The sequence below is a fragment of the Ornithorhynchus anatinus genome, chromosome 4, assembly GCF_004115215.2.
Source record: "Ornithorhynchus anatinus isolate Pmale09 chromosome 4, mOrnAna1.pri.v4, whole genome shotgun sequence".
In the NCBI taxonomy this organism is placed as follows: domain Eukaryota; kingdom Metazoa; phylum Chordata; class Mammalia; order Monotremata; family Ornithorhynchidae; genus Ornithorhynchus; species Ornithorhynchus anatinus.
Window position 1 is genome coordinate 96981918 of NC_041731.1, and position 26404 is coordinate 97008321.

Below are 26404 nucleotides of genomic sequence, written 5' to 3' on the forward strand. Positions count from 1 at the left end.
ACCCAGTCCCGCACAGGGCTCAAAATTGAAGAGGAAGACGGAAAGATGGAGGTCCCGCTCTTCAGTAATTACTCACAAGGTATAATGCAGTACTGTGTCCGAGTAGGTTCTCAATAATTACTGAAGAAGATAATGTCGAAGAGTGGATCTGTTGATTTCCCACGTAAGGAGCACCAAACAATTGCTGAGGATAGCTTAGAACCCTTTGCGTTGTCAATTGATTAATCATATTTACCATTAATAATAATTTATATAAATAGTTATTTATATCGTGTGTTATATTGTATATAATATCAATAATTTACTATTAATAATAATGGTATTTGTTAAACACCTACGCACTGGGGTAGATACAAAGTAATCGGGTTATCCCACGTGGGGCTACAGTCTTATCCCCATTTTACAGATGAGGTAACTGAGGCACGGAGAAATTAAGTGGCTTGGCCAAGGTCACAAAGCAGTCAGGTGGCAGAGCCAAGATTAGAACCCACGTCCTCTGAGCCCTAAGCCCGTGCTCCTTCCACTAAACCACGCCGCTACCATTTACTGTGTGCGGAACACTGTATAAAGTGCTTGGGAGAGTAGAGTGTAACAGTATAATAAAATCGGTAGACCCAGTCCCTTCCAAGTTTACAGTCTAGAGGGGGAGACGGACATTAATATCAAAAATAATCACAGCTATGTACCCAAGTGCTGTGGGGCTGAGGGACAGGTGAATAAAGGAAACAAATCAGGGTGACGCAGAAGAGGAAAATGAGGGTTTAGTCAGGGAAGGCCTCTTAGAGGAGGCGGGCCCACAGTAAGGTTTTGGAGGGGGGGAGAGTAATTATCTGTCAGATATGAAGAGGGAGGGCGTTCCAGTGCAGAGGCAGGACGTGGGTGAGGGGTAGAGGCCAGATAGACAAGATCGAAATACAGCGAATAAATTGGCATTAGAGGAGTGAAGTGGGCGAGCCGCGTTACAGTAGGAGAGCAGCGAGGTGAGTTAGGATGGGACAAGGTAATTAAGCGCTTTATGGAGTACGAAAGCGGTAACCCCTTAAAACCTGTAAGAGATGATGAGCCAATCCATTAAAAAATAAATACGAATGCTCCTTATTTTATTCTGCCCACAATGTCAGTTCCCAGAAAGTGAAAAATCATGAAAGTGAAACGGGACTTGAAATTCTAAGTTACAGTTCCCATGGCGACAATAACGCCATTAGGGTTTTAAGTACACGACGTATTAATTACTATGCATTCGTACAAATTTCCAACTGTACATTTTCGCTTTCATAGCTCTGAGTTTTCATTTTGGGCCTTTTAACATTTCACCCGTTTGAATTTTTTAAACATGGAGAAACGAGACATCCAAAATTCATCATTTACTCGAGTCTAAACCCCGTAAATGCTTTAATTTAATACAGCACGCGTTGGAATTGCAGTGGGGCTACATGTCTCAATTTGAATATTTTCAGAGTAAACAGATCGGGTCATTGTAAGATTTCAAATTCTAGGTATGCCCATTCCTACATATTTGTACCTATATAAGACCTGCTTCAGATTATTGAATTAAAACGAGAGAATGAATATATGCCCGTGAAGTCTTATGCATAGCGGTAATATTGCCCATATTATCGTTCTTTATATCTATGGGAATACTATACCCACCATGGCACAATTCCAAAAAATTTTATGAGTTCTATGGGCAGGTTTCTATAATCCTCAATCGGCTTTGCTGTAAGTGACTCTGGACCGGTTTTTTCTCTGTTAAAATCAGTCACAGACCTTCAGATGTTTCATATAAATTCTTTTTCGTCCGGAGGAGTTTAGACATTCAGGCACCCTCAAGGTGCTAAAATCTTCTGTTCGGTAATTGTTGTGGTAATGGGAATTTGAGGGAAAGAAAGGAAAGGGGAATCCACATTAACAATGCCTCCAACTTTTTGGATGACTCGTCCAACAGAGGAGCAGTTTCTTCCGTATAAGTAAAGCCGTGGTTAGTTTGAAATCATATCTCATGATGATCAGACTGTAAGCCCGTGATTAGACCGTGAGCCCGTCAGAGGGCGGGGACTTTCTCTATCTGTTAGCGATGTGTCCATTCCAAGCGCTTAGTACAGTGCTCTGCACATAGTAAGCGCTCAGTAAGTACTATTGAAAGAATTATCCTCTAGAATTAAGCTTTGCGAGGAATACATTCAATTTAACACTAAATTTTTTATAAAATACTAGCTTTTACTGATTGTAAAATGTTTTCAATAACAACCAGAGCTGTGTTTGAAGGACCTGAATGCTTTATCTTCTGCAAACTTAATCAAGATGGATGAAGACGTTAATTTCAAGCCAACTGGTAATGTTCATTCCATTAAAATTCAATTTTGCCTAAATGCTATGACAACTGAAAAACATTTAGTGCCTTCTCATTTATTATTCATCATGTCTTTTGGATGTAGTAGTTTTATACGTGAGTGGTCAGGAGGGTGCAATAAGTTCAATATGATAGAATACCACAATTATTATCATCATTATTATTAATCCATTCTTGATTGTTCCTGGGCTAACTGCATAGTCTGTAGATCATTAAGTGATCATCGTCAATAGTCGCATCAAGGGCCTATAGTCTATGTAATGGTGCATTTGACACTTGGAAATCTGTCTTCAAATTCCCAAGGAAATCATAGTCTAGATGGTGCTGAAGAGGGTAACAGTCATAAAAAATTGAACATTGAGCATGTGGGTATTTATTCATTCATTCATTCAATAGTATTTATTGAGCGCTTCCTATGTGCAGAGCACTGTACTAAGCGCTTGGAATGGACAAATCGGCAACAGGTAGAGCCAGTCCCTGCTCACTGACGGGCTTACACTCTAATCGGGGGAGACGGACGGACAAAAACAACAGCAATAAATAGAGTCAAGGGGATGTACATCCCATTAAAACAATAGTAATAAATTCATTCAGTAGTATTTGTTGAGCGCTTACTATGTGCAGAGGCACTGTACTAAGCGCTTGTATGTACAAATCGGTAACGGATACAGTCCCTGCCCTTAGACTCAAGGGGCTGTACCTCTCGTTAACAAAATAAACAGGGTGATAAAAATATAGACTAATGAGCGGACAAGCGCAGTGCTGAGGGGAGGGAAAGGGAGAGGGGGAGAAGAAGAGGGAAAGGGGGGAAAAAGGGGGGCTTAGCTGAGGGGAGGTGAAGGGGGGGCAGAGAGGCAGCAGAGGGAAAAGGGGCAGCTCAGCCTGGGTAATCTGATAATCTAACATTTGTTTAATAAACCACAGAAGCCCCAACCCTAGAGATTTACATTTACTTTCGGTCGCTAATTTTCACGGATAGCTTGATCGTCTCCCCCGATCAGACCGTAAGCCCGTCAGACGGCAGGGACCGTCTCTATCTGTTGCCGACTTGTTCATTCCAAGCGCTTAGCACAGTGCTCTGCACATAGTAAGCGCTCAACAAATACTATTGCATAAATACTATTGAATTTTGGATTCAAAATAGAGTATACTGTGAAATGAAAATACCTTCTACTGCCCTCTTTAGTTAGAACGCTATTGTCCCCTTGATGGAATAAGAAAAATAGCACTTTGCCACGTATGGTTAAAAACACCTTTTTCCACAGAGGCGGGAAGACTAATGGCTTGGTATTATATCGCGTTTGAGACGGTGAAGAAATTCGGTACAATGAATGGGACGGAGACTTTATCAGACCTGGTAATTTACTTTTATCAATTTATAAAGTATCAAGGAATGGTATTTATTGAGCATTGGCTGTGTGCAGAGCACCGTAGTAAGTGGTTGGGAGAGTACGATGCAGTATATTGGTAGATATGATCTCTGCCCTCACACCTTTCAATCTATTGCGGGAGATAGACATAAAAATATATAATATAAAGGGAGGGCAGAGTATAGGGATATGTACACAAGTGCTGTGGGGTTGGGCCAGGGGCTTAGGTGACACAGAAGGGAAGGTAGATTGGGTCAGAAAAAGAGAGATTAGTCAGAGAAGACTTCTTGGAGGAGATAATAATGTTGGTATTTGTTAAGCGCTTACTATGTGCCGAGCACCGTTCTGAGCGCGGGGGTAGATACAGAGTATTCAGGTTGTCCCCTGTGAGGCTCACAGTTTTAAACCCCATTTTACAGATGAGGTAACTGAAGCACAGAGAAGTGAAGTGACTTGCCCACGGTCACACAAGTGACAGGTGGCGGAGCCTGGATTCGAACCCATGACCTCTGACTCCCAAGCCCGGGCTCTTTCCACTGAGCCACGCAAGCGCTTAAGGAGATACGATTTAATGTAAACTAAATTGGAGACACAGTGTTCTATTTATCCTACTCCATTCAATTCTTGTACAGAGGAAATTAAGTCTTTTGGGGGTTAAAAAAAAAAAAGTCAAAGCGCTCCCTTTTAAAAGTGTTTTTTTTTCCTTCTTAAAATCTGTTTAGTTGACCCATCCCTCTGGTCAGTTGATATCAGGCACTCTTCATGCAAGTTGCATTTTTTTTGAAATCCATGCACTGTAGCTAACAAAATTAGGCCCATCTGCTCAGTTCTGCACTGCCTTCAAAACCCTTTAGTGATTCGTACGTTTTCCTGGTAAAGTTTGGGGAAATATCTCAATCTTCCTCAGGTTTATGCTCCATCGCAGAAGTGGGCGTAATCATTTAGATCTTTCGGTGTGCGTCTTCATCTTCAGCATCAGCCTAGGGCATCTCCTGGATCAGAGGACGTGGGTTCTAATGCCGCCTCCGACATTTGTCTGCTGTGTGACCTTGGGCAAGTCACTTAACTTCTCTGTGCCTCACTTACCTCGCCTGTAAAACGGGGATTAAAAGTGTGAGCCCCACGTGGGACAACCTGATTGCCCCGCATCTACCCCGGCGCTTAGAACGGTGCTTGGCACATAGTAAGCGCTTAACAAATGCCATTATTATAATTATTATTACTTACTGTCTCGGAGTCAAAGGTGTGAACAGCTGGGAAGCAGCTGCGGCAGAAATGCCAGCCGGATATTCAGCAGTTAGAAATGGAGGGACATTTTTATTCATCCATTCAATTCATTCAGTCGCATTTATTAAGCGCTTACTGTATGCAGAGCACTGTACTAAAGAGAAAATTGCAGCACCAAATAGGAGGGAAAAAAATCGACACCAGACTCTGGGTGTAAGTGCAGCAATGAAGCAAGTATTAATCTTAATTTCACCTGATAGGGAAAGGACTGTTATTGCAAATTTGATTCAGCCAAGTTCGCACATGGCAAGAGAAATGGTATCACCAGTAACGTTATCTTCAGACTCAAGGGGAAGCTTTATGTATAGCTCGTTGTTAATCTATTTCTTGTTTTTCGTAAGAAATTTTAAAATTTCTACATCATTTTTGTCAAAGCTTGCTGTTAGCGAGTTTTAGTAGCTTTGTGACAGACAGTATCCCCAAAATGGTGCTTACTTGCTCTTCACACTGGCACCTGTCCATGGCGGTGCGTGGTGTTATATATAATGTATTATATATAACACATTATATATGATATATTATAGTATATACTATAATATATCATATATAATATAGTATATAATATATACTATATTATAGTATATATTATAATGATATATACTATAATATAAAATATATGTCATGTATGATATATTGTGTAGTATGTATTATATTATATATTATAATAACATATACTATAATATATAAAATATATGTCATATATAATATATATAACTAAGTTGTCCAGCAGTCCCCATTCTTCAGGAATTTAGTAGCGAGTTGCTTTAGTTGTTTATTTTCCAATACACTGTATTGCTAGACCAATCCATACTAGGTAAATCCTTAAATCTCTTGTTTAATGCCTGCGGTTTCGGTGGTGCCCAGAGAAATTTACCCAATCTACCCGGATAAATGTACACATGGCTTGTGTCTTTTGTTTACTTCATAGTTCTTCAAGAACCTTCTTAAGGTTATTTAAGGTTCATCACATCCCTTTGGAAACTCAAAAACCCTTGCCTTTTGCCTCTTCTGATACCCATGTATCTGAGATTCCACCTTGCTCGAGAAAGGGAGGCTCAAATGCTTTTTATGTTCCTTTCATTGCTAATAAAAGAGTTCGTTATCCACTCCACGAGCACAGCCCCTAGCGAGGGTCCGAGGACTCAATCAACAGCGTTAATTTAAGCACTTGCTGTGGCCCAGAATCCTGGGTTGAGCAGTTGGGAGAGTACGGTACAACAGAGTTGGTAGACGCATCCCCTGCGTGGCTCAGTGGCAAGAGCCCGGGCTTGGGAGTCAGAGGTCATGGGTTCGAATCCTGACTCTGCCCCTTCTCAGCTGCGTGACTGTGGGCAAGTCACTTCACTTCTCTGCGCCTCAGTTCCCTCATCTGTAAAAGGGGGATTATCATTATCGCTATTATTACTGATTTGATGAGGCCAACTGCATAGCGGTGAACGGGGTTTCATAATTCCAAGAGAATTTTAAAAATCAGTATTTCAAAATCATTTGTACCACTACATGAGAAATAGGTCTCAAGATAATAGTCATATAATAATAATAATTACAATAACGGTAGCTGTTAAGCACTTACCGTGTGCCAGGCACATTACGACGCACTGATAAATTGTGGTATGTGTTAAGCGCTTACTATGTGCTTAACTGTTCTAAGCGCTGGGGGAGATGCAAGACAGTTGGGTTGTGCACAGTCCCTGTCCCTCATGGGGCTCACCGTCTTAACCCCCAATTTCTATGTGAGGAAACTGAGGCACGGAGAAGTTAAGTGATTTGCCCAAGGTCACCCAGCGGACAATCGGCAGAGCAGGGATCAGAACCCAGGTCCTTCTGACTCCCAGGCCTATACTTTTTTGGAAAGATAGTGATTCAATATTACGTCCACATTTGATGAATTACCTGATACCCCTTCCTCTAACTTGGAACTCCGTCCCACTTGGTATGTGACAGACCACCATTCCCCCTATCTTACAATCACATCTCCTCCCCTTGGCCTTTCCCGACTAGAGATCATTTTCCCTAATCCCTCTGCCTTCTACGTAGCCCGTGCACCGGGATCTGTACCCTTTAAGCAGTCGATAACCACCCCAACCTCAGCCCCACGGCACTTAGGTATCTAGCTGTGATTTATTTATTTATATTAATGAATGTCTCCCCCTCTAGACCGTAAACTCCTCAATAATAATAATAATAATAATAATGTTGGTATTTGTTAAGCGCTTACTACGTGCCGAGCACCGTTCTAAGCGCTGGGGGAGATACAGGGGATGAGGTTGTCCCGCGGGAGGCTCGCGGTCTTCATCCCCCTTTTACAGATGAGGGAACTGAGGCCCAGAGAAGTGAAGTGATTTGCCCAAGGTCACACAGCTGATAAGTGGCAGGGGTGGGATTAGAACCCATGACCTCTGACTCCCAAGCCCGGGCTCTTTCCACTGAGCCACGCTGCTTTCCCCCAGTGTAGTTGCACCATTCACGTTTCAGAACCGTAGTCTTAGAATTTAGAAGGAAGTCATTCTGATGATAAATTGCATTTGCTCGGGGATACAGAAACGCTCTGCCAGATGATGCAGCAGATGGATGTATTTCGTACCGGTTTGTCAGCAGAATTCATCAAGCGCTCAGTACGGTGCTCTACACGGAGTAAGCGCTCGATAAATACTACTGAATGAATCATAAATCCAGAGGCAGATCCTTAACTCCGTTCCAGTGACTGAGAAAATGGAAATATCCCAGTCGCGAAATAAGAGATGAAAAAGGCAATAGAATTTCAGGAGAAGCAGCTTGGCCTGGTGATAACAGCCTGGACCTGGGAGTCCGCAGGGCCTGGGTTCTAATCCCAGCCGTGGGACCTTGGACAAGTCATTTCATTTCTCCGTGCCTCAGTCATCTGCACTGTAAAATGGGGATTAAGGCTGTGAGCCCCATCGTGGCTCAGTGGAAAGAGCCCGGGCTTGGGAGTCAGAGGTCATGGGTTCGAATCACGGCTCTGCCCCTTGTCAGCTGGGTGACTGAGGGCAAGTCACTTCACTTCTCCGTGCCTCAGTTCCTCATCTGTAAAATGGGGGTTAACTGTGAGCCTCACGTCGGGACAACCTGATGACCCTGTGTCTACCCCAGCGCTTAGAACAGTGCTCTGCACATAGTAAGCGCTTATTCATTCATTCATTCATTCAATAATATTTATTGAGCACTTTCTATGTGCAGAGCACCGTACTAAGCGCTTGGAATGGACAATTCGGCAACAGATAGAGACGATCTCTGCCCATTGACGGGCTTACAGACTGATCGGGGGAGACAGACAAAAACAATAGCAGTAAATAGAATCAAGGAGATGGACACCTCATTAACAAAATAAATAGGGTAATAAAAATATATACAAATGAGCGGACGAGCGCAGTGCTGAGGGGAGGGGAAGGGAGAGGGGGAGGAGCAGAGGGAAAAGGGGGATTAGCTGAGGAGAAGGTAAGGAGGTGAAGCCCTTAACAAATACCAACATTGTTATTATTACGTGTTATTATTATTATTGATTAACTTGTAGCTCCCCTAGCGCATAGTCAGCGCCTGGCACATAGTAAAGGCTTAACACGTGCGATAAAAAAATTAAAAGAATATGTTGGAATTTTATAGGTAACAATGATATCCAGCTGCAATGAATTCCTGGATGTGCAATTAAGGATCAATGAGAAGAAAACACTGAACACTCTAAATAAAGACAAGAATAGAATAACTATCAGGTACAGTGATTAAATGTGGGTGTGGAAAAAACAATCATTCTTTGAAGAATTCCAATTTAAAGTGAATATCAATAAATATTCTGTGGTGTTTCTCATTCAGGTTTCCAATGGAAGGGAAAATAAAGACGAGGCAAATGAAAGTAAATTGGTAAATTTATTATTCTTACTATCTTCTGAAAGGTAAAACCTTGTTATTTCTATTCAATCAGTTTCTGTTTATGTACTGTAGTTGCCTTCTAGCCTGTTGGCTATGGTCTGAATTCGGAAAAAAGAGAGACAGGTTGTATGTAGAGAGAACAAATGTCCAATGCCAATTATTTCCTCTCTTTTGGCTTGTTTTGAGAATTTCCTTGGCTTTAAATCTATTGTTTATCGTAGAATTCCTTTTTCTCTTTCAGTCTTATTCAGGCACAGCTAGGATGCATTCCTATACAAGATTTTACTTTGACGCAAGATACGGCTAAGATTTTCAGAAATGGCACGAGAATTACAAAATGTATGATGAAGGGGTTAGCGGGTTTCCTCATTGCCCAGTAAATTGAAATAGTATGTTTAAAGGTGAAAATGTCTTTTTCTTTAGGGTTGTCAGATTTTCTGGCGACAGAGGACACCAAGTTTTCGGCATTATTGAACAGTTTGATTTTAGCTAAGTGTTTCAGGTCCAAACTCTGGGAAAACTCTCTTCACGTATCCAAACAACTGGAAAAAATTGGTATGTACTAAACAAAAGATTGTGTGTGTAAATTACTGTACTTTATTGAAATGTAGACTGTGACATTGACTCTTGCTAAATGGGGCAATCCTATTTTTCTCTCTTCAAAATCTGAATTACGGTTTGGTTCTGTGTAAGTCCTTACTTGATTTCAATAGAAACATTCTACCTAGAGTTGCTATATAAAAATCAGCGCTTCGGGTTTTTTGGGTTTGGGTTTGGTTTGGGCCTTCAGAAACGGAGACTGAGATTTTGATAGCGTCGAAGAAGTGCGTAATTGCGACGTTCTTTTCCATCCTGTTGATTCTCTGTGCGTGCATCTAGTCTAAGGAAGGTTTTAAGGCATATTTTCCCCACCTTCACCTTCGGAATCAGATTGTATGAAGCATTCAGAAGTAAATTCATTCATTCATTCAATCGTATTTATTGAGCGCTTATTGCGTGCAGAGCACTGGACTAAGCACTTGGAATGTACAATTCGGCAACAGATAGCGACGATCCCTGCCCACAGCGGGCTCACAGACTAAAAAGGGAAACAGACATCAAAACCAGTAGACAGGCATCGATACCATCAAAAGAGATAAGTACAATCGTCGATATATACACGGCATTAATAAAATAGAGTAATAAATAATATAAACAAATACACAAAAGTGCTGTGGGGAGGGGAAGGGGATAGAGCAGAGGGAGGGAACCAGTCAGAGGTCATGGGTTCTAATTCTGGCTCCACCACTTGTCAGCTGTGTGCCTTTGGGCAAGTTACTTAACTTCTCTGTGCCTCAGGTCCCTCCTCTGTAAAATGGGGATTAAGACTGTGAGCCCCACTTGGGGCAACTTGATCACCTTGTATCCCCCCCCCAGCGCTTAGAACAGTGCTTTGCACATAGTAAGCGCTTAACAAATACCGTCATCATCATCATCAGAGTTTAAAAGAACTTTTCCTGAACTCTGATGTAATGGAATATACACCCAAATTCCTGACAGTCCCATCATATCAATGTTATATATTTAGCACATGCAATGTGCAGAGCACTGTGCTAAGCACTTGGGAGAGGGCGATACAGTCGAGTTGGTAAACGTTATCCCTGCCCGCAAGGAGCTCCCAGTCTATTTTACAGTCTAAAGTAGAATTCGGTGGGATAATAAATTGCCCCGAGTACCTCTAGAGCACCTTTGGTGAAAGCACAAAATTATTTTCTCCGACATAACTAGAGGACAACGCAACGGAAAAAAAACGTGTAGACGGCCAAGTTCAAATATCGGAAACATGATAGAAAAAAATCTGAGCCTCCTAAGGTGTCGTGAGCTTCGTACATCCGAAAGGCAGTCTAAACTGTTTGGAAGTATAAAAGGCGAATAACTTGTAACAGCGTTTAAATATGAAGAGAAACCAAAGATAATTGCCGGTCGAAATTGGGGAATCTGTTATCGGTCTTCGACTTAGGTTATCAGAAAAGCTATTATCGCGAAAGAAATGAATATAGTACACTCTTCCTAGTTATAATCTGCAATAATGCAGATTGCAGAATTAAAATCACTTTTCATCAGTACTTTTGAAAGGGAACTTCATGGGATCCAAAAAATACTATTTCCCAAAGCTGGCTTTATCGGGCTGCCGGACCTGAGCTTTTATGAAGCTAAATCTAAGACTTGTTCAAGTACCGACAACAGATGAACCACTTTTTAAAATGGCAGGAATGAGAAAAAAATAAATACATCATTGAGCTTAGTTGAAATGAATTTTCAGTCAAAAATGTTTGTAGCTCTTGGTAGTTCTCAGTGATGTTATGGGATTTATTAACAGGAGTGGGGGAGTGGGGTTGTGAAGGGTTTTTTCGGTTTTTAAATAATCTGGTGTTCTTTCCTTTTCCACAGGTGTGACCTTATCAAATGCAATGGTAAATGCAGGCCTGACTTCGTTTAGAAAAATAGAAGACATAAATGCAAGGGAACTGGAATTGGTATTTAATATTCACTTATAATTCTACTGTTCTGTCGGTCTTAAAGCTGAAGGTCGTGTTTTAGCTTCTAATAATAATAGTCGTATTTGTGAAGCGCCTACTGTGTGCCAAGCCCTGCGCTAAGTGCTGGGATAGATCCAGGTTGAACAGCTTGGGCCCAATCCCCGTCCTCCGTCAGGCTCACAGTCTAAGTAGGAAGAATGGTGGTATCGGTTAAGCGCTTACTTTGTGCCAAGCACCGTTCCGAGCGCTGGAGGGAGAACAAGGACTTAAACCCCATTTTACAGATGAGGACGCCGAGGCCCAGAGAAGTTAATTACTCGTCCGAGATCGCACCGCGGGCAAATAGTAAAACCGAGATCGTGAGCCAGCCGCCCTGACTCCCCGGCCCGTACACTTTCCACTAAGCCATGCGAAGCGTCCTTGTCCTGTTAGCATTCTAACCCATAATTTTAAAAAAATGAACCGTCAGTCATTCATTCCATCGTATTCACCGAGCAGAGCACTGTACTAAGCGCTTGGAAGGCTCAGTTGGGCAGCGGATCGAGACAATCCCTACCCAACCCCGGGCTCCCAGGTGGGATGGGAATTCGATGCCAAAACGTGAGCAGAGATTGCAACACAGTACACCTCGGTACGGACAGGGACCGTGTCCGCTCGTCCCCTTTTATTGGACTCTCCCAATCGCTTAGTATGGTGCCCTGCGCATAGTAAGCGCTCAGTAAATACGATCCATTAACAAATGCTCCAATTATTGTTATTATTAGAAGATGAGATGCAAATGAAGCTGGGTGACAGTTCATTCATTCAGTCGTATTTATTGAGGGCTTACTGTGTGCAGAGCACTGTACTAAACGACTGGAAAGTCCAGTTTCCGTTACCCCGTCTTGCCTATATTTCCCCTGGAGAAGAAAGTGCTCCGTTACCAAAAGCTAGGAAGACGCCACATAAGCTGGAAAAGATTCCCTTGATTCTATTCATTGCCGTCGTTCTCGTCCGCCCGTCTCCCCCGATTAGACCGTGAGCCCGTCAAAGGGCAGGGACCGCCTCTATCTGGTACCGATTTGTACTTTCCAAGTGCTTACTACAGTGCTCTGCACATAGTAAGCGCTCAATAAATACTATCAGATAAATAAATAATAAATAATTCGTTAAGGGAAAAAGTGTAGTCTTCTGTTTCCCTAATTCATTCATTCAGCCATATTTATTGAGCACTTTATCGATCAAGTCTCTGTACCAAGTGCCCGGAGAAGTATAATAAGCAGCGTGACCTCGTGAGAAGCAGCGTGGCCTAGTGGCCAGAGCCCGGGCTTGGGAGTCAGAGGTCGTGGGTTCTAATCCCAGCTCCGCACTTGTCTGTTGTGTGACCTCGGGCGAGTCACTTAACTTCTCTGGCCCTCGGTTACCTCCTCTGTAAAATGGGGATTAAGGCCGTGAGCCCCACGTGGGACAACCTGATTACCTTCTATCCACCCTAGCCCTTAGAACAGTGCTTGGCGCATAGTAAGCGCTTAACGAATGCCATCATCATTATTATTATTATTACAATGTAATAGCAAATAGACACATTCCTGCCCACAACAAACTCGCAGTCCAGAAGGAAAGAGAGTCAGTAATGTAAATGATGAATAGATAGCTAAATCAATAAATTACAGACAAATACATATGTGCTATGGGGAAGGGAGGGAGGATAAAATGTTCAGAGCCCCTCAGCTAATAATAATGTCGGTATCTGTTAAGCGCCTGCTATGTGCCGAGCACTGTTCTGAGCGCCGGGGTAGATACGGGGTCATCAGGTCGTCCCACGGGAGGCTCACAGTTAATCCCCATTTTACAGATGAGGGAACTGAGGCCCAGAGAAGTGAAGTGACTTGCCCACAGCTGACAAGTGGCGGTGCTGGGATTCGAACCCATGACCTCTGACTCCGAAGCCCAGGCTCTTTCCACTGAGCCACGCTGCTTCTCACGAGGTCACGCTGCTCAGCTGCGGTCTCGCCACCCCCCCTCTTCCCCCATATCCTCTTCCTTCCTGTAGCTTCCCAGCTACGTTTGGACACGGAGGTCAGTAGTACCAGGTTATTTTTGAAAGACACAGTGCAAATTCTCAATTGTATAATTGGGTGTTGTCAATCTTGAATGCTTTCTGAAATATAAAAAAGCAACATGGACTAATAAAAATAATATTAGCAATAATAATAATAATAATGGTGGTGGTATTTGTTAAGCGCTTACTATGTGCAAAGCACTGGGCACTAAGCACTGGGAGGATACAAGGTGATGAGGTTGTCCCGCGTGAGGCTCCCAGTCTTCACTCCCATTTTACAGATGAGGTAACTGAGGCCCAGAGAAGTGAAGTGACTTGCCCACAGTCACACAGCTGGCAAGCGGTGGAGCCGGGATTCGAACCCATGACCCGTGACCCCACTTTCCACTAAAGACCACTGGCCTAGGGACAGAAGCCCTCGGTTCTAATCCCAGCCCTGCCACTTGCCTGTTTTGTGTTTGTGATCTTGGAGTAGTCACTTAACTTCTCTGTGCTTCAGTTTCCTCATCTGTACGATGGGAATTCGATACCGATTCTCCCTCCTGATCCTGGATCTGCCATTTGCCTGATAAATAGCCTGGGACAGATCACTTAGCTTCCCCGGGCCTCAGTTTCCCCATCTGTAAAACAGGGGTTCGATAGCTGTTCTGCTCCTGTTTAGACTGTGAGCCCCATGTGGGACAGGGATCGTGTTTGTCCTGATCATCTTGCGTCTTAGTAAAGCGCTTAGCGAATATTGCAATGATTGTGCTCGTTGTTAAAGTTACGGCTGATGGTCTTAGACCAAATTTAATGATATAAACGTTTTTAGATTTTAAATAGGCATCCTCCCTTTGGAAACCAAATAAAAGATACTGCGATGCATCTGCCTAAATATGAACTTGAAGTCGAGCAGGTAAGTACTTCATTATTTAACCAATTTAGTGCTTGCAACACAAAAGACCCACTTTGTTGAAATGTAAGTCTGTAAAGAGAAATCATTTAAAGAAAATTTGGACTTCAATTTGGACTTAGCATGTTTACTAGGTGAAAGGGAAAACGAAATCGAGGCTGAGAGCGTACCTACCCAGGAAGGCCTCGATGCATATTTGTGTCGACACCAAAAAATATTCGTGTCAGGTGTGGATCCTGACAGTGGAGTTCTCCGAGTCATTTATTCATTCAGTGGTATCTATTGAGCGCTTACTATGTGCAGAGCACTGTACTGAGCGCTTGGAATGGACAAATGGGTAACAGATAGGGACGGCCCCTGCCCTTCGACGGGCTCACGGTCTAATCGGGGGAGGCGGACAGACAGGAACCGTAACCCTTTGCAAGTGCTCTCGATGAAACCCGTGAGGATTGCCTGCCCGGCCGACTGCGTTTTCACGGAGTAACGAGAATATCGCCTGCGCTGTCGAGTCGTGTCCGACCCACAGCGACTCCACGGACGCATCTCTCCCAGCACGCCCCATCTCCATCTGCAGTCGTTCCGGTAGTGGATCCAGAGAGTTCTCTCGGTAAAAATTGGGCAGTGTTTTACCACCGCCTTCTTCCGCGCGGTAAAGTCGAGTCTCGGCCCTCGACTCTCTCCCGTGCCGCTGCCGCCCAGCGCGGGTGAGTTTTGACTCGTGTCCGACGGCCTGCCGCTCGCTAGCCACCGTCCAACTTAGGAATGGAACGGACAGGCCTCTGCTTGCCTCTCCCTCCCGTAGCCGGGACCGGTAGAGGACTGGAAACTCCCCAGGTGCCACCCTGAGAGGGTAACAAAAATATTAATCACATCATTTATACCCCGTTTCAAAATCATCTCATTTTTCCAAGCGATGATTGGGTCTTTCTTACTGTAGGTATAATGTAGGTTGATTAATTCTGATGTTGTATTTAATTTTCTCATTAAAAATGATTTTATCCAACTCCAGGCTTCCTATGAACAACAAAAAAAAATCACTTTTGAAAATCATGTTTTTCCATTTTTTCCCTATGATGGTAATTTATAAGATTACGAAATACGGTGAGACGGTGGCAGAGATTTTAGTGACTGTCATATTAAGCAACTTTAAGCAGCTACAGACAAAGCGAACGGCACCAGATTCTCACTATGTAACCCTGCTCATAGGAAATGCAGACAATCAAGTGGTCTTTAAGCAGAAAATTATGTGAGTATGAAATTGAAAATTACTCGAGTTCCCCCCGCCTCAGGATTTGGGGATTTAAAAATCATTCTCACAAAGGGGAAGTGAAATAAAATTGGTGGAGAAGAACTCATAACCGGTAGACCTGATTCTGCAGTCTTCCACCTCCAGGTAGCTTTCTTAGGGGGATATTCTCAGAATGAAATTTGGCCCAGTGTTCTTGGGGTATTTTTTTTTAATTGGCGTTTGTTAACTGCTTACTTTGTGCCAGGCATTGAACACACTTCGGGGTAGATACAAGCAGATCGCGTTGAGCAGCAGCGTGGTTCAGTGGAAACAGCCCGGGCTTGGGAGTCAGGGGTCATGGGTTCGAATCCCAGCTCCCCCGCTTGTCAGCTGCGTGACTATGAGCAAGTCACAACTTGTCTGTGCCTCAGTTCCCTCATCTGTAAAATGGGGATGAAGACTGTGAGCCCCACATGGGGCAACCTGATTACCCTGTGTCTCCCCCAACGCTTAGAACAGTGCTCGGCACGTAGGAGGCGCTTAACAAATACCAACGTTATTATTATTTTGTCCCACGTGGTGCTCACAATCTTAGTTCTCATTTTCCAAACTAGATAACTGAGACACAGAGAGGTTGTGACTCGCCCAAGGTCACGTAGCAGACAGATGGCTTTAGGTTATCACGGGAGATCTCGTGTGAATGGTGACTGTAGGGTAGTCATTTTGCCGTCGCAGGTTATAATAAGGTGCTTGGCGCTGGGAAGTGGGTGACCCTGAACAGTTGACCCTGATAATAATAATAATAATAATAATGTTGGTATTTGTTAAGCGCTTACTATATGCAGCCTAAGCGCTGGGGGAGATACAGAGTCATCAGGTTGTCCCACGTGAGGCTCACAGTTAATCTCCATTTTACAGATGAGGGAACTGAGGCCCAGAAAAGTGAAGTGACTCGCCCACAGTCCCACAGCTGACAAGTGGCAGATCTGGGATTCGAACTCATGACCTCTGACACCCAAGCCCGGGCTCTTTCCACTGAGCCACGCTGCTGACCTTAGAGAAGCAGCATGGCCCGATGGATAAAGCCTGGGCCTGGGAATCAGAAGACCCTGGGTATTAGTCCCGGCTCCGCTTCTCGTCTGCTCTGTGACCTCGGACAAGTCACTTCACTTCTCTGTGCCTCAGTTACCTCGTCTTTAAAATGGGGATAAGAACGTGAGCCCCACGTGGGACAGGGACTGTGTTCAACGTGACGAACCTGTATCTACTCCGGTGCTCAGAACAGTGCTCGGTGCATAGTAAGCGCTTAACAAATACCATTATCATCATTATTATTATTATTATTATTATATGGCAGGCACGTTCCCTGCCTACAGATGCGAGTCATCTTAATTTTAAAGATGTTCTTGCCGATGCTCATTCTCACAAATGCCGCAGCTTATTAGCAACTTGCCCTTTCAAGGGTTGGGTACTCTCAGAACTCAAAAATGTCCGTCATCCAGTTGGAAATCACCGGCAGCGAGAAATCGCAAACCGGGAAGCGAAAGTGAGTCTGCAGGTACTCCTGCCCAGTACAGTGCTCTGCAAGCAGTAAGTGCTCAAGAAACACCAGTGATTGATTGACTGATCGATTTCCCAAACCAATCTGCTGTGGGGATGAGAACTAATCACGTCCAAGTGAGATGAGAAATGAGGAGTCCTTCCCTGGCGTTGGGTTGAAATGACTTTTGGTAACCAATTTTTAGCAACCCGTATCTGTTTCGAGAAAATTTAGAGTCCAAGATGAGTATTTGAAATGTTCCAATGTAAAAGCTTTCAGGAGAAGAAAAGTCGACTCTAGCCAACTGATCGCTTCATTTAAAGTTTTTAAGAACTCTTGAAAAAATACGCATCCGATTTGTCGAGACACCATCCTTCTTAAGTTGCGACGATATGCTTTTCAGGGATTCTGCTTTGCTAAAAACTGGAAATTGGACTAGGAAGCTTGAAGCCAAAAGAGCCCTTAAATCTGAAGATCTTAGCATAAATCTTATTAGTTCTGAATATGGTAAGTTAATTGGCGTGACTAAGATGTAAACTTGACAGACCTGTTTGACGAACGATAAAATCAAATCCTATTATGGCTATACTTTTAACACGATAAGAGGATATTGTGTATTAAAATTCACATTCATTTCATAACTGTTGACTTCAAAGTGAGTTGCATTCATTAACAAGAACCGATCTTGATGACATCAAATTTAATATCTAAATTTTTGTTCTTTGACTTATCCTAGTATAAAACTTCTACATAGTGTATCGTTCGTTGCTTTGAATGTCCCATATCAAGCTTATATGCAACGCTATTAAATAAATGGTCGCAAATTTTAGAATAACATAGAACTTACATTAAAATGTTTGTCATTTCTTCTCTCTAAAGTTGGACTCGATATTCGGCAGAAGTTTACTGCCTTTTACTTGGGCCCCAAAGTGTTTGGATCCCGAACGGTTATGCCCCGCAAATCTGAAACCGAGCCTTCCCAGAGCAGACATTCAGTTGTATCTGCACCACCAAGAGTTGATGCGGGTAAGTACCGAAGCTTTCTTTAAAAGCGTTGAATTCTATATTCCATTAAGGGACAGGAGAGGCCAGAGTCAGATGAGCAGAAAGTGTCGAGCTAAAGAAAGCTCGCGGGTTCAAAGTAAGGTGCAGAGATGCCCTTTCTTAGGGGGTGCTGACACGCCCAAGTGAATTGAAATGATCTGTAATTACACTGTATTTAAATTGGTCAAAATACTTCAAGCGTTGAGGAGACAAGCCAAGGTAATAATAATGATAATGATGGTATTGGTTAAGCGCTTACTGTGTGCCAAACACTGGTCTAAGCGCTGGGGGGGGGATACAAGGTCAACAGGTATCTGACCTGATCTCTACTCCCTCTCCCGCCCCCCCCCCCCACCTCTCCGCAGCTAAACCCTCTCCTCCCCCCATCTCCCTCTGCTCCTCCCCCTCTCCCTTCCCCTCGGCACTGTGCTCGTCCGCTCGACTGTGTCTATCTTCATCACCCCATTTATTTTGTTAATGAGATGTACGTCGCTTTATTGCTATTGTTCTCGTCCGTCCGTCTCCCCCGATTAGACCGTAAGCCCTTCGGAGGGCAGGGACTGTCTCTATCTGTTACCGATCTGTCCATTCCAAGCGCTTAGTACAGTGCTCTGCACATAGTAAGCGCTCAATAAATACTATGGAATGAATGAATGAATGAAAGGTACACTTCGCGGCGTTATCTCTAAGTGCGAAAGCACAGTGAGCAGTCGTCTTCTTCAAATGCTATCGAGTCGTTCCCGAGCCGTAGCGACTCCATGGACTCGCCCTCTCCGGAACGTCCCGTCTTCTGTCATAAAGTCGTTCTTGTACGTGTATCCCTGGCGTTTTCCTAGTAAAGACACGGAAGCGGTTTAACGTTGCCTTCTTCCGCGCCATAAAAACTCGAGTCCCTGCCGGTGTCTTTGGTCGGCGTTTTGATCCCTCGATCGTCCGCCTTTGACTCTTTCCCACGCCGCCGCTGCCCGGCGCAGGGGAATCGACTTTGCCTCGAGCTTCGGCTTAGAACCTGCCATTACGGGTAGCCCTGTATAATAATAGTGGTATTTGTTAAGCGCTCACTATGTGCAAAGCACCGTTCTAAGCGCTGGGGGGATACAAGCTGATCAGGTTGTCCCACGTGGGGCTCACGGTTTGAATCCCCATTTTACAGATGAGGTGACTGAGGCACAGAGAAGTTAAGTGAGTTGCCCAAAGTCACAGAGCTGGCAAGTGGCGGAGCCGGGATTCGAACCCATGACCTCCGACTCCCAAGCCCGGGCTCTTTCCAGCGAGCCACGCCGCTTTCTTGTTCCAGTTTTGGCATATGGCATATCCCTAAGCTTCACTGGTGTACATAAACTCTCCCGCCACGCTAAGGCATCTTAGCGTTACTGTTACTGTCGTTACTGTTACTGAACGTTTCGGCTGTTAAAATTCAGTAGCGTTATAAAAGCATTATAAAGGGAATTGCTGTTTCCAAAAGCTTTGCCATGTATAAGTTGTAAAAGAGGATCCAACGGAAGATGTCAGTTTAGCCGTTCTTCAGAATATCCTCAGTACCGCATTGTATGCTAACATTTGACGAACTCAGATATTCTGAGAAGCAGCGTGGCTCGGCGGAAAGAGCCCGGGTTTGGGAGTCAGAGGTCATGGGTTCGAATCCCAGCTCCGCTACTTGTCAGCTGTGTGACTTTGAGTAATCACTTCACTTCTCTGTGCCTCAGTAACCTCATCTGTAAAGTGGGGATGAAGACTCTGAGCCCCACCTGGGCCCACCTGATCGCTTTGTATCCTTCCCAGCGCTCAGAACAGTGCTCTGCACACAGTAAGCGCTTAACAGATGCTATCATTATCATTATCCGAGTAAGAAAACCAGCAGGAAGACTGTCGGTTCCTTTAAATTGAATAGAGCGAGAGGTAAATTTTGTTTTCATCACACCAATATAGGAGGGACGTGTAACAAAAGCATCTCCTGCAAGAAATCTGGGACCAGAGAATGCAACCATCCCTGTAAAAATAAAGATACGTGTGGACATGATTGCTGTAAGTAGTCACAGTGGGAATGTCATTTACTGAATCCCTACCTGGTGCAATGCCCTGTACTAAGCAGGTAAAACAGAAGTACAAGACTCATCCCATTAAAAAAATATAATTTTCAGCTTTCACATTTCAAATGTGTTCCATAAGGTAGTTTAAAAGTTGTTTTTGATCCATAGATGTCCTTTCCTTTCTCTTTGAAGTGCGAGAAGATAGAACTGTTAGATTCGAGAAACCATTTTTTATACGAATCCCCAAATTCACCCTGAAGAACCCTAAATTTCTCTTCCAGGTAAAATTGGAGTTTCAAAGAAGGCAGAGGCGAGAGGGGACTTTAAGTTTTCCTCCTACCTGATTGATTTAAGAAATAGGAATTCAGGTTCCTCGGTTCCCCCGGCTAAACGCCTCAAGGTAAAATTCCCAGACAGAGTCTGTTCTTTCGTTTACTAAATACCAACCAGTCAGGCAAATGCAAACACCTCAGGATACGTCATAATGAAGGACGGAGATAAGGTGGCCTCGGCCTGTGGGCCCTGCCATCCCGGGGGATCAATCTTTGAGGAATTTGCTGAATGGAAGGGTCTCTGTCTATAAAATTGGTTTGATTTTAGGGCACCATCGAATCATAAGTTCCTCAAGGATAAAGACCAGGTATTTTATTTAAAATAAAGCAGTAATGGTATTTATGGGGTGCCCATTTTTTGCCCACTGCTGGAGTAAATACGATAATAGCGTGACCCGGTGGGAAGAGCCTGGGCTGGGGAGTCTGAGGTCATGGGTTCGAATCCCGGCTCCGCCACTTCTCTGGGCCTCAGTGTGACCGTGGGCGAGTCTCTTCACTTCTCTGGGCCTCAGTTCCCTCATCTGAAAAACGGGGATTAAGACTGGGAGCCTCACGTGGGACAACCCGATGACCCTGAATACCCCGGCGCTTACAACAGCGCTCCGCACGTAGTAAGCGCTTAACAGATACCAACATCATTATAATAACTGTGCTATTAAGTGCCCGCTGTGCATCAAGCCCTGTGCGGAGCGCTTGTGTGTAATCAGGTCCCAAATCAGGTATTGAATCCCCATTTTCCAGATGACGGTAATCTGGGGTTGGCAGTTTAAGAAGAATAGGCATTTTATCCCCATTTTACAGATGAGGAAACCGAGGGATTGGCTGAGAATTGTCCACGGGCAAGTGACGGAGTCGGGGCTAGAACCCTGTTCTCTTGGCGGCTCTGGTGTCCGCTGATTCTGTTGTATTGTACTTTGCCAAGTGCTCAATACTCCGCATCTACTAAGTACTCAATAAATACCACTGTTCGACCAGTGCCGGGCCCTTTCCACTAGGTCATACTTCTGTCGTCTCTGCCCAGGTGCCTAGTTCAGAGCTCTGTACACACAGTTTAGACCGTGAGCCCGTCGTTGGGCAGGGATTGTCTCTGTCTGTTGCCGAATTGTCCATTCCGAGCGCTTAGTACAGTGCTCTGCACATAGTAAGCGCTCAGTAAATACGATTGAATGGATATGTACTCAGTGAATAAGGATGGATTCGCAAAGCACCACAAAGAGGAGGGAATAGAAAATCTGGAGAGTGGGTGGACTAGGGAGAGGGAGAGGGTTGTACTGGGAGAAGATGAATAGGTAGGTACATCGGAATGTAGAGAATAAGTGGGATTTGGTTGATGAGAGAGGGAATGAGTGCTTTTTTCTGAAATGTATGATCTTTCATCGATTATTAGTATGTGAGATTTTCTACTGCCTCTCTTTTAAGCCACTCCCTAGACCGTTTCACCCTAAAACAAGAAACAGAGCGGTTTAGTGGAAAGAGCACAGGTTTGGGAATCGGAGGTCTTGGGTTCATATCCCGGCTCTTCGATTTGTCAGCTGTGTGACCGTGGGCGAGTCACTTAACTTCTCTGTGCTTCAGTGACCTCATCTGTCAAATGGGGATGAAGACCGTGAGCCCCACGTGGGACAACCTGATTACCTTTTATGTACCCCAGCGCTTAGAACAGTGCTTGACATGTAGTAAGCACTTAACAAATACCAACATTATTATTACTGTTAATAATAAAACCTTTGCCTTTTCCCCAACCTTTATGAGTACTAGTTTTTAGTCAGGAGCTAACTCTTCTCAAATCCAAAGCGGAACGGGGAACTTCTCTGGACGCGTCCAGGGATCCCGGCATGTGCTGGGGATGTTGTAGGGAATGTTGGTATCGGTTAAGCGCTTCCTATGTGCAGAGCACCGTTCTAAGCGCCGGGGGAGATACAGGGTCATCGGGTTGTCCCACGGGAGGGCTCACAGTGTAGTCAGTCAGTCATATTCACTGAGCACTTACCGTCTACAGAGCAGTGTATTAAGCACTGTATACAGTCACATACCCTGCCCGCAACAAGCTTGCCGTCTAGAGAAGGGAGAGGAAAGGGAGGTAAACAAATAGGCCCAGACGGACAGACAGAGGCCGAGGAGCCCACACGGCTACGCTTATTCATCTAGTCATGCTGAATATGAAACGCGTAGGAGACGTAGGAGGCGGTGGGGAACAATAGCGGATGTTCCTTCTTTCATCGAATTGTATTTATTGAGCACTTACTGTGTGCAGAGCACTGTTTTAAATGCTCGGGAAAGTACAGTATAACAATAAGCGGACATAGTCTCTGCCCACGGCGAGCTTAAAGTCTAGAGGTGGAGACAGATAGTAATATAAATAAGTAAATTACAGATAGGTACATAGGTGCTTCGGGCCCGGGAGGGGGGAATGAATAGAAGGAGCGAGTCGGGGTGACGCAGAAGGGAGAAGAGGAAAAGAGGATTTAGTCAGGGAAGGCCTCTCGGAGGAGTTCCGCCTTCAGTGAGGCTTTGACGGGTGGGAGAGTAAGGAGGGAGGGCGTTCCAGGCCGGAGGCGGGATACGGGCGAGGGGTCAGCGACGAGGTAAACGAGATGGAGGCACGGTGAGAAAGCTCGCTTTATAGGAGCCAAGTGTGCGGGCTGGGTTGTGGTAGGAGGACAGTGAAGTGAAATAGGAGGGGGGCAAGGTGATTGACTTTGCTTGGAAACCAATGGTGAGGAATTTGCGTTTGATGTGGAGGTAGATGGGTCACCACCAGAGTCTCTTGAGTAGTGGGGAAACGCGGCCTGAACGTTTTTGTAGAAAAAGGATCCGGGCAGCAGAGTGAAGTATGGACTGGAGCGGGGAGAGGGAGGAGGGTGGGAGGTCAGGAAGGAGGCCGTTTACAACGATCAAGACGGGATAGGATGAGTAGGAGGAGCGACTGTTTTAACGCGGAAGCGGTCGGGCTGGAGAGGTGGATTTTAACCGTGTCGAAGGGGGATCCGACGGGATTGAGTGATGGAACAGGATTCAGTGATGGATCCTCAGGGTTCCCGTCACTATTTTTCATTCATTCATTCAATAGTATTTATTGAGCGCTTACTGCGTGCAGAGCACCGTACTAAGCGCTTGGAATGGACAATTTGGCAACAGAGAGAGACAGTCCCCGCCCCACAGTGGGCTCACAGTCTAAACCGGGGAGACAGACAGCAAAGCAAAACAGAACAAAACAAAACAAGGCAAAATCATCAAAATAAATTCAATCAAGGAGATATACACCTCATTAACAAAATAAATAGGGGAATAAATAATATATAGAAGTGAACACAGCGCTGAGGGGAAGGGGGAAGAGCAGAGGGTGGGGGGCAGGGGAGGAGGAGGAGAGGGAAAAGGGGGGCTCAGTCTGTTACCCAGTTTATAGTCTGAAAGCAGCCCTACGTGGGGTGTGCTGAAGAGGGAGACGATGGCTCGAATTTCAGGAAGCCGGCATATTTCCTTCTGCCACTCTGCTTGGCTTCGAAATGCCGCTTATCCCCAGAGTGAAAAGTGTATCCGCCTGGGCTTTTGGCCGATTGAGGGAATGGGGTAGTGAATAATGGACCTGCCTAGCAGTGTGGCCTAGGGGAAAGGGCACGGGCCTAGGAATCAGAGGACCAGGGTTCTAATCCCGCTCCACCGCTTGTCTGCTGAGTGACCTGGGGCAAGTCATCTCACTCCTCTGGGCCTCAGTGACCTCATCTGAAAAGTGGGGATTAAGAGTGTGAGCCCTGTGTTGGACAGGAACCGTGTCAGACCTGACTAACTTGAATCTGCCCCAGCGCTTGGAACGGTGCTTGACACGGGAAGCAGCGTGGTCTAGTGGAAAGGGCACGGGCTTCGGACGCAGGTTGTAATGCCGCCTCCGCCGCTTGCCTGCCGTGTGACCTTGGGCAAGCTGCTTCAGTTCTCTGTGCCTCAGTTACCTCATCTGTAAAATGGGGATTAAAACTGTGAGCCCCCTGTGGGGCAACCTGATTACCTTATATCTACCCCAGCCCTTAGTACAGTGCTTGGCACATGGTAAGCGCTTAACCAATACCATAATTATTATTATTATGTAGTAAGCACTTAACAAATACCATTATTATGTGGGACGGGGACTGTGTCCGACCTGATTGTCTTGTATCTGCCCTAGTGCGTAAGGTACGATGTGCCTGGCCCACGGTAAATGCTAAACAAATACCGGTAAGAAAATAAACGGACCATGCTGTCTCTACTCTTCGCCTCCCCGACTCTCATCTTTTTTGTGTCCTTCCAAGTGGTTAGGATGAGCTGAAGTGCCAGATCTGTATTTCAGACAGGCCGAAAAGTAGGGGCATTGCCATGAAAGCCTCTGATTTCAACTGCCACTTTCACTGACGCTCGTTCGTTGATTCTCGAGGCCCAGTGCAAAACGCATATATGATTTGCTTTCTCTGCACTGGTACTCTGCTAGGTGTTTTAATGGTTTCCAGATGAATCCAGAGTCTTGGAATCAATCAGTGTGGTCTTGATTGAACACTTACTGTGTGGAAAGCACGTGGGAGAACGCAACAGATTTGGTAGACACATTCCCGGCTCACCACAGACTGAGCGAACAGGGGAAGGCAGATATTAAAATAAATGAAAGATGCATACATAAGTGCCGTGGGGCTGAAGGTGGGTGATTATCAATTGCTTAAAGGGGACGGATCCAAGTGCGTAGGTGACCCAGAAGGGAGAGGGAATAGGATAAACGAGGGCTTGAGTTGAGGAAGTCCTCTCGATTTTATAAGGCTTGGAAGGTGGGAGGAGTGGTGGTCTATCTCATATGAGAGGGGAGGGAATGCGAGGCCAGAAGGAGGAAATGGGCAAAGGTTAAGAGGTGAGATGAGATCGAATTACAGAGGCGAAGATTTGCGGGGCGGGTTGTAATTGGAAGTCAGTGAGGTAACGCGGGAAAGGGTGAGCAGATGGAGGCTTTAAAGCTCATGGTAAGGGGTTTTTGTCTGATCCAGAAGTGGATGGAAAACCACTGGAACCTCTTGAGGAGAAGGGACACATGGACTAAATGGTCTGCAAGAAAGATAATCCGGGAAGCAGAGCGAAACAAAGACCGGAGTAGAAAAGACGGCAGGCAGGGAGGTCAGCAAAGAGGCTGATGCAGTCATCATGGTGGAATAGAAGTGCTTGGGTCAGCATAGTAGCAGTTGAGATGGGGGGGGAAAGAGTGGATTTTGTGATGTAGTGAAGGTTGAACCGACAGGGTTTGCTGACGGACTGAATATGTGGGTTGAATGAGAGAGATGAGTTGGGGATAAAACTGAGTTTATGAGCCCTTTGAGACAGGGAGGTTACTGGCGTTGGCTGCGGTGATGGGGAAAAACGGGGAGGACAGGGTTTGCACGGGAAGACGAGTGCTATTTTGGACATGTTAATTTTGAGGTGTCAACAGAACATCCAAGTAGAGACGTCCTGAAGGCAAGAGGAGATAAGAGACCGCAGAGATGGAGAAAGAACGGGACTGGAGAAGTAGATTTGGGAATCATCCGCATCGAGTTGGCAGATGAAGCTGTGGGAGCAAATTAGTTCTCCAAGGGAATGGATGTAGATGAAGGCTTTAATTGCTATTGCTCTCGTCTGTCCGTCTCCCCCGATTAGACCGTAAGCCCGTCAAAGGGCAGGGACTGTCTCTATCTGTTACCGATCTGTACATCCCAAGGGCTCTGCACATAGTAAGCGCTCAATAAATACTATTGAATGAATTAATGAAAGGCTAGAAACTGAGCCTTGAGGGGGTGCTGCAGTTTGAGGGTGGAAGACAGAGGGGGAGCTTGCTAAAAAGACTGAGAAGAAGCAGCGAGAGAGCTAGGAGGAGAACCAGGAGAGGATAATATCAGTAAA

General features: G+C 44.9%; 1 protein-coding gene across 2 annotated transcripts in view; it reads left to right on the plus strand.

Moving 5' to 3' along the window:
- Nucleotides 1–26404, plus strand: part of HFM1 (helicase for meiosis 1) — a 112654-nt gene that overhangs the window by 59276 nt on the left and 26974 nt on the right. The window contains exons 20-32 of one of the 2 annotated variants that reach the window (XM_029064210.2): nt 2252–2332; nt 3616–3707; nt 8629–8735; nt 8836–8883; nt 9134–9231; nt 9316–9447; nt 11323–11408; nt 14264–14347; nt 15433–15590; nt 17516–17619; nt 17992–18138; nt 20086–20181; nt 20468–20586. In XM_029064210.2, the coding sequence (XP_028920043.1) occupies nt 2252–2332; nt 3616–3707; nt 8629–8735; nt 8836–8883; nt 9134–9231; nt 9316–9447; nt 11323–11408; nt 14264–14347; nt 15433–15590; nt 17516–17619; nt 17992–18138; nt 20086–20181; nt 20468–20586 (1352 nt within the window). The remainder of the gene's footprint in view (nt 1–2251; nt 2333–3615; nt 3708–8628; nt 8736–8835; nt 8884–9133; nt 9232–9315; nt 9448–11322; nt 11409–14263; nt 14348–15432; nt 15591–17515; nt 17620–17991; nt 18139–20085; nt 20182–20467; nt 20587–26404) is intronic. The other variant, XR_003759058.2, reaches the window with a different exon arrangement.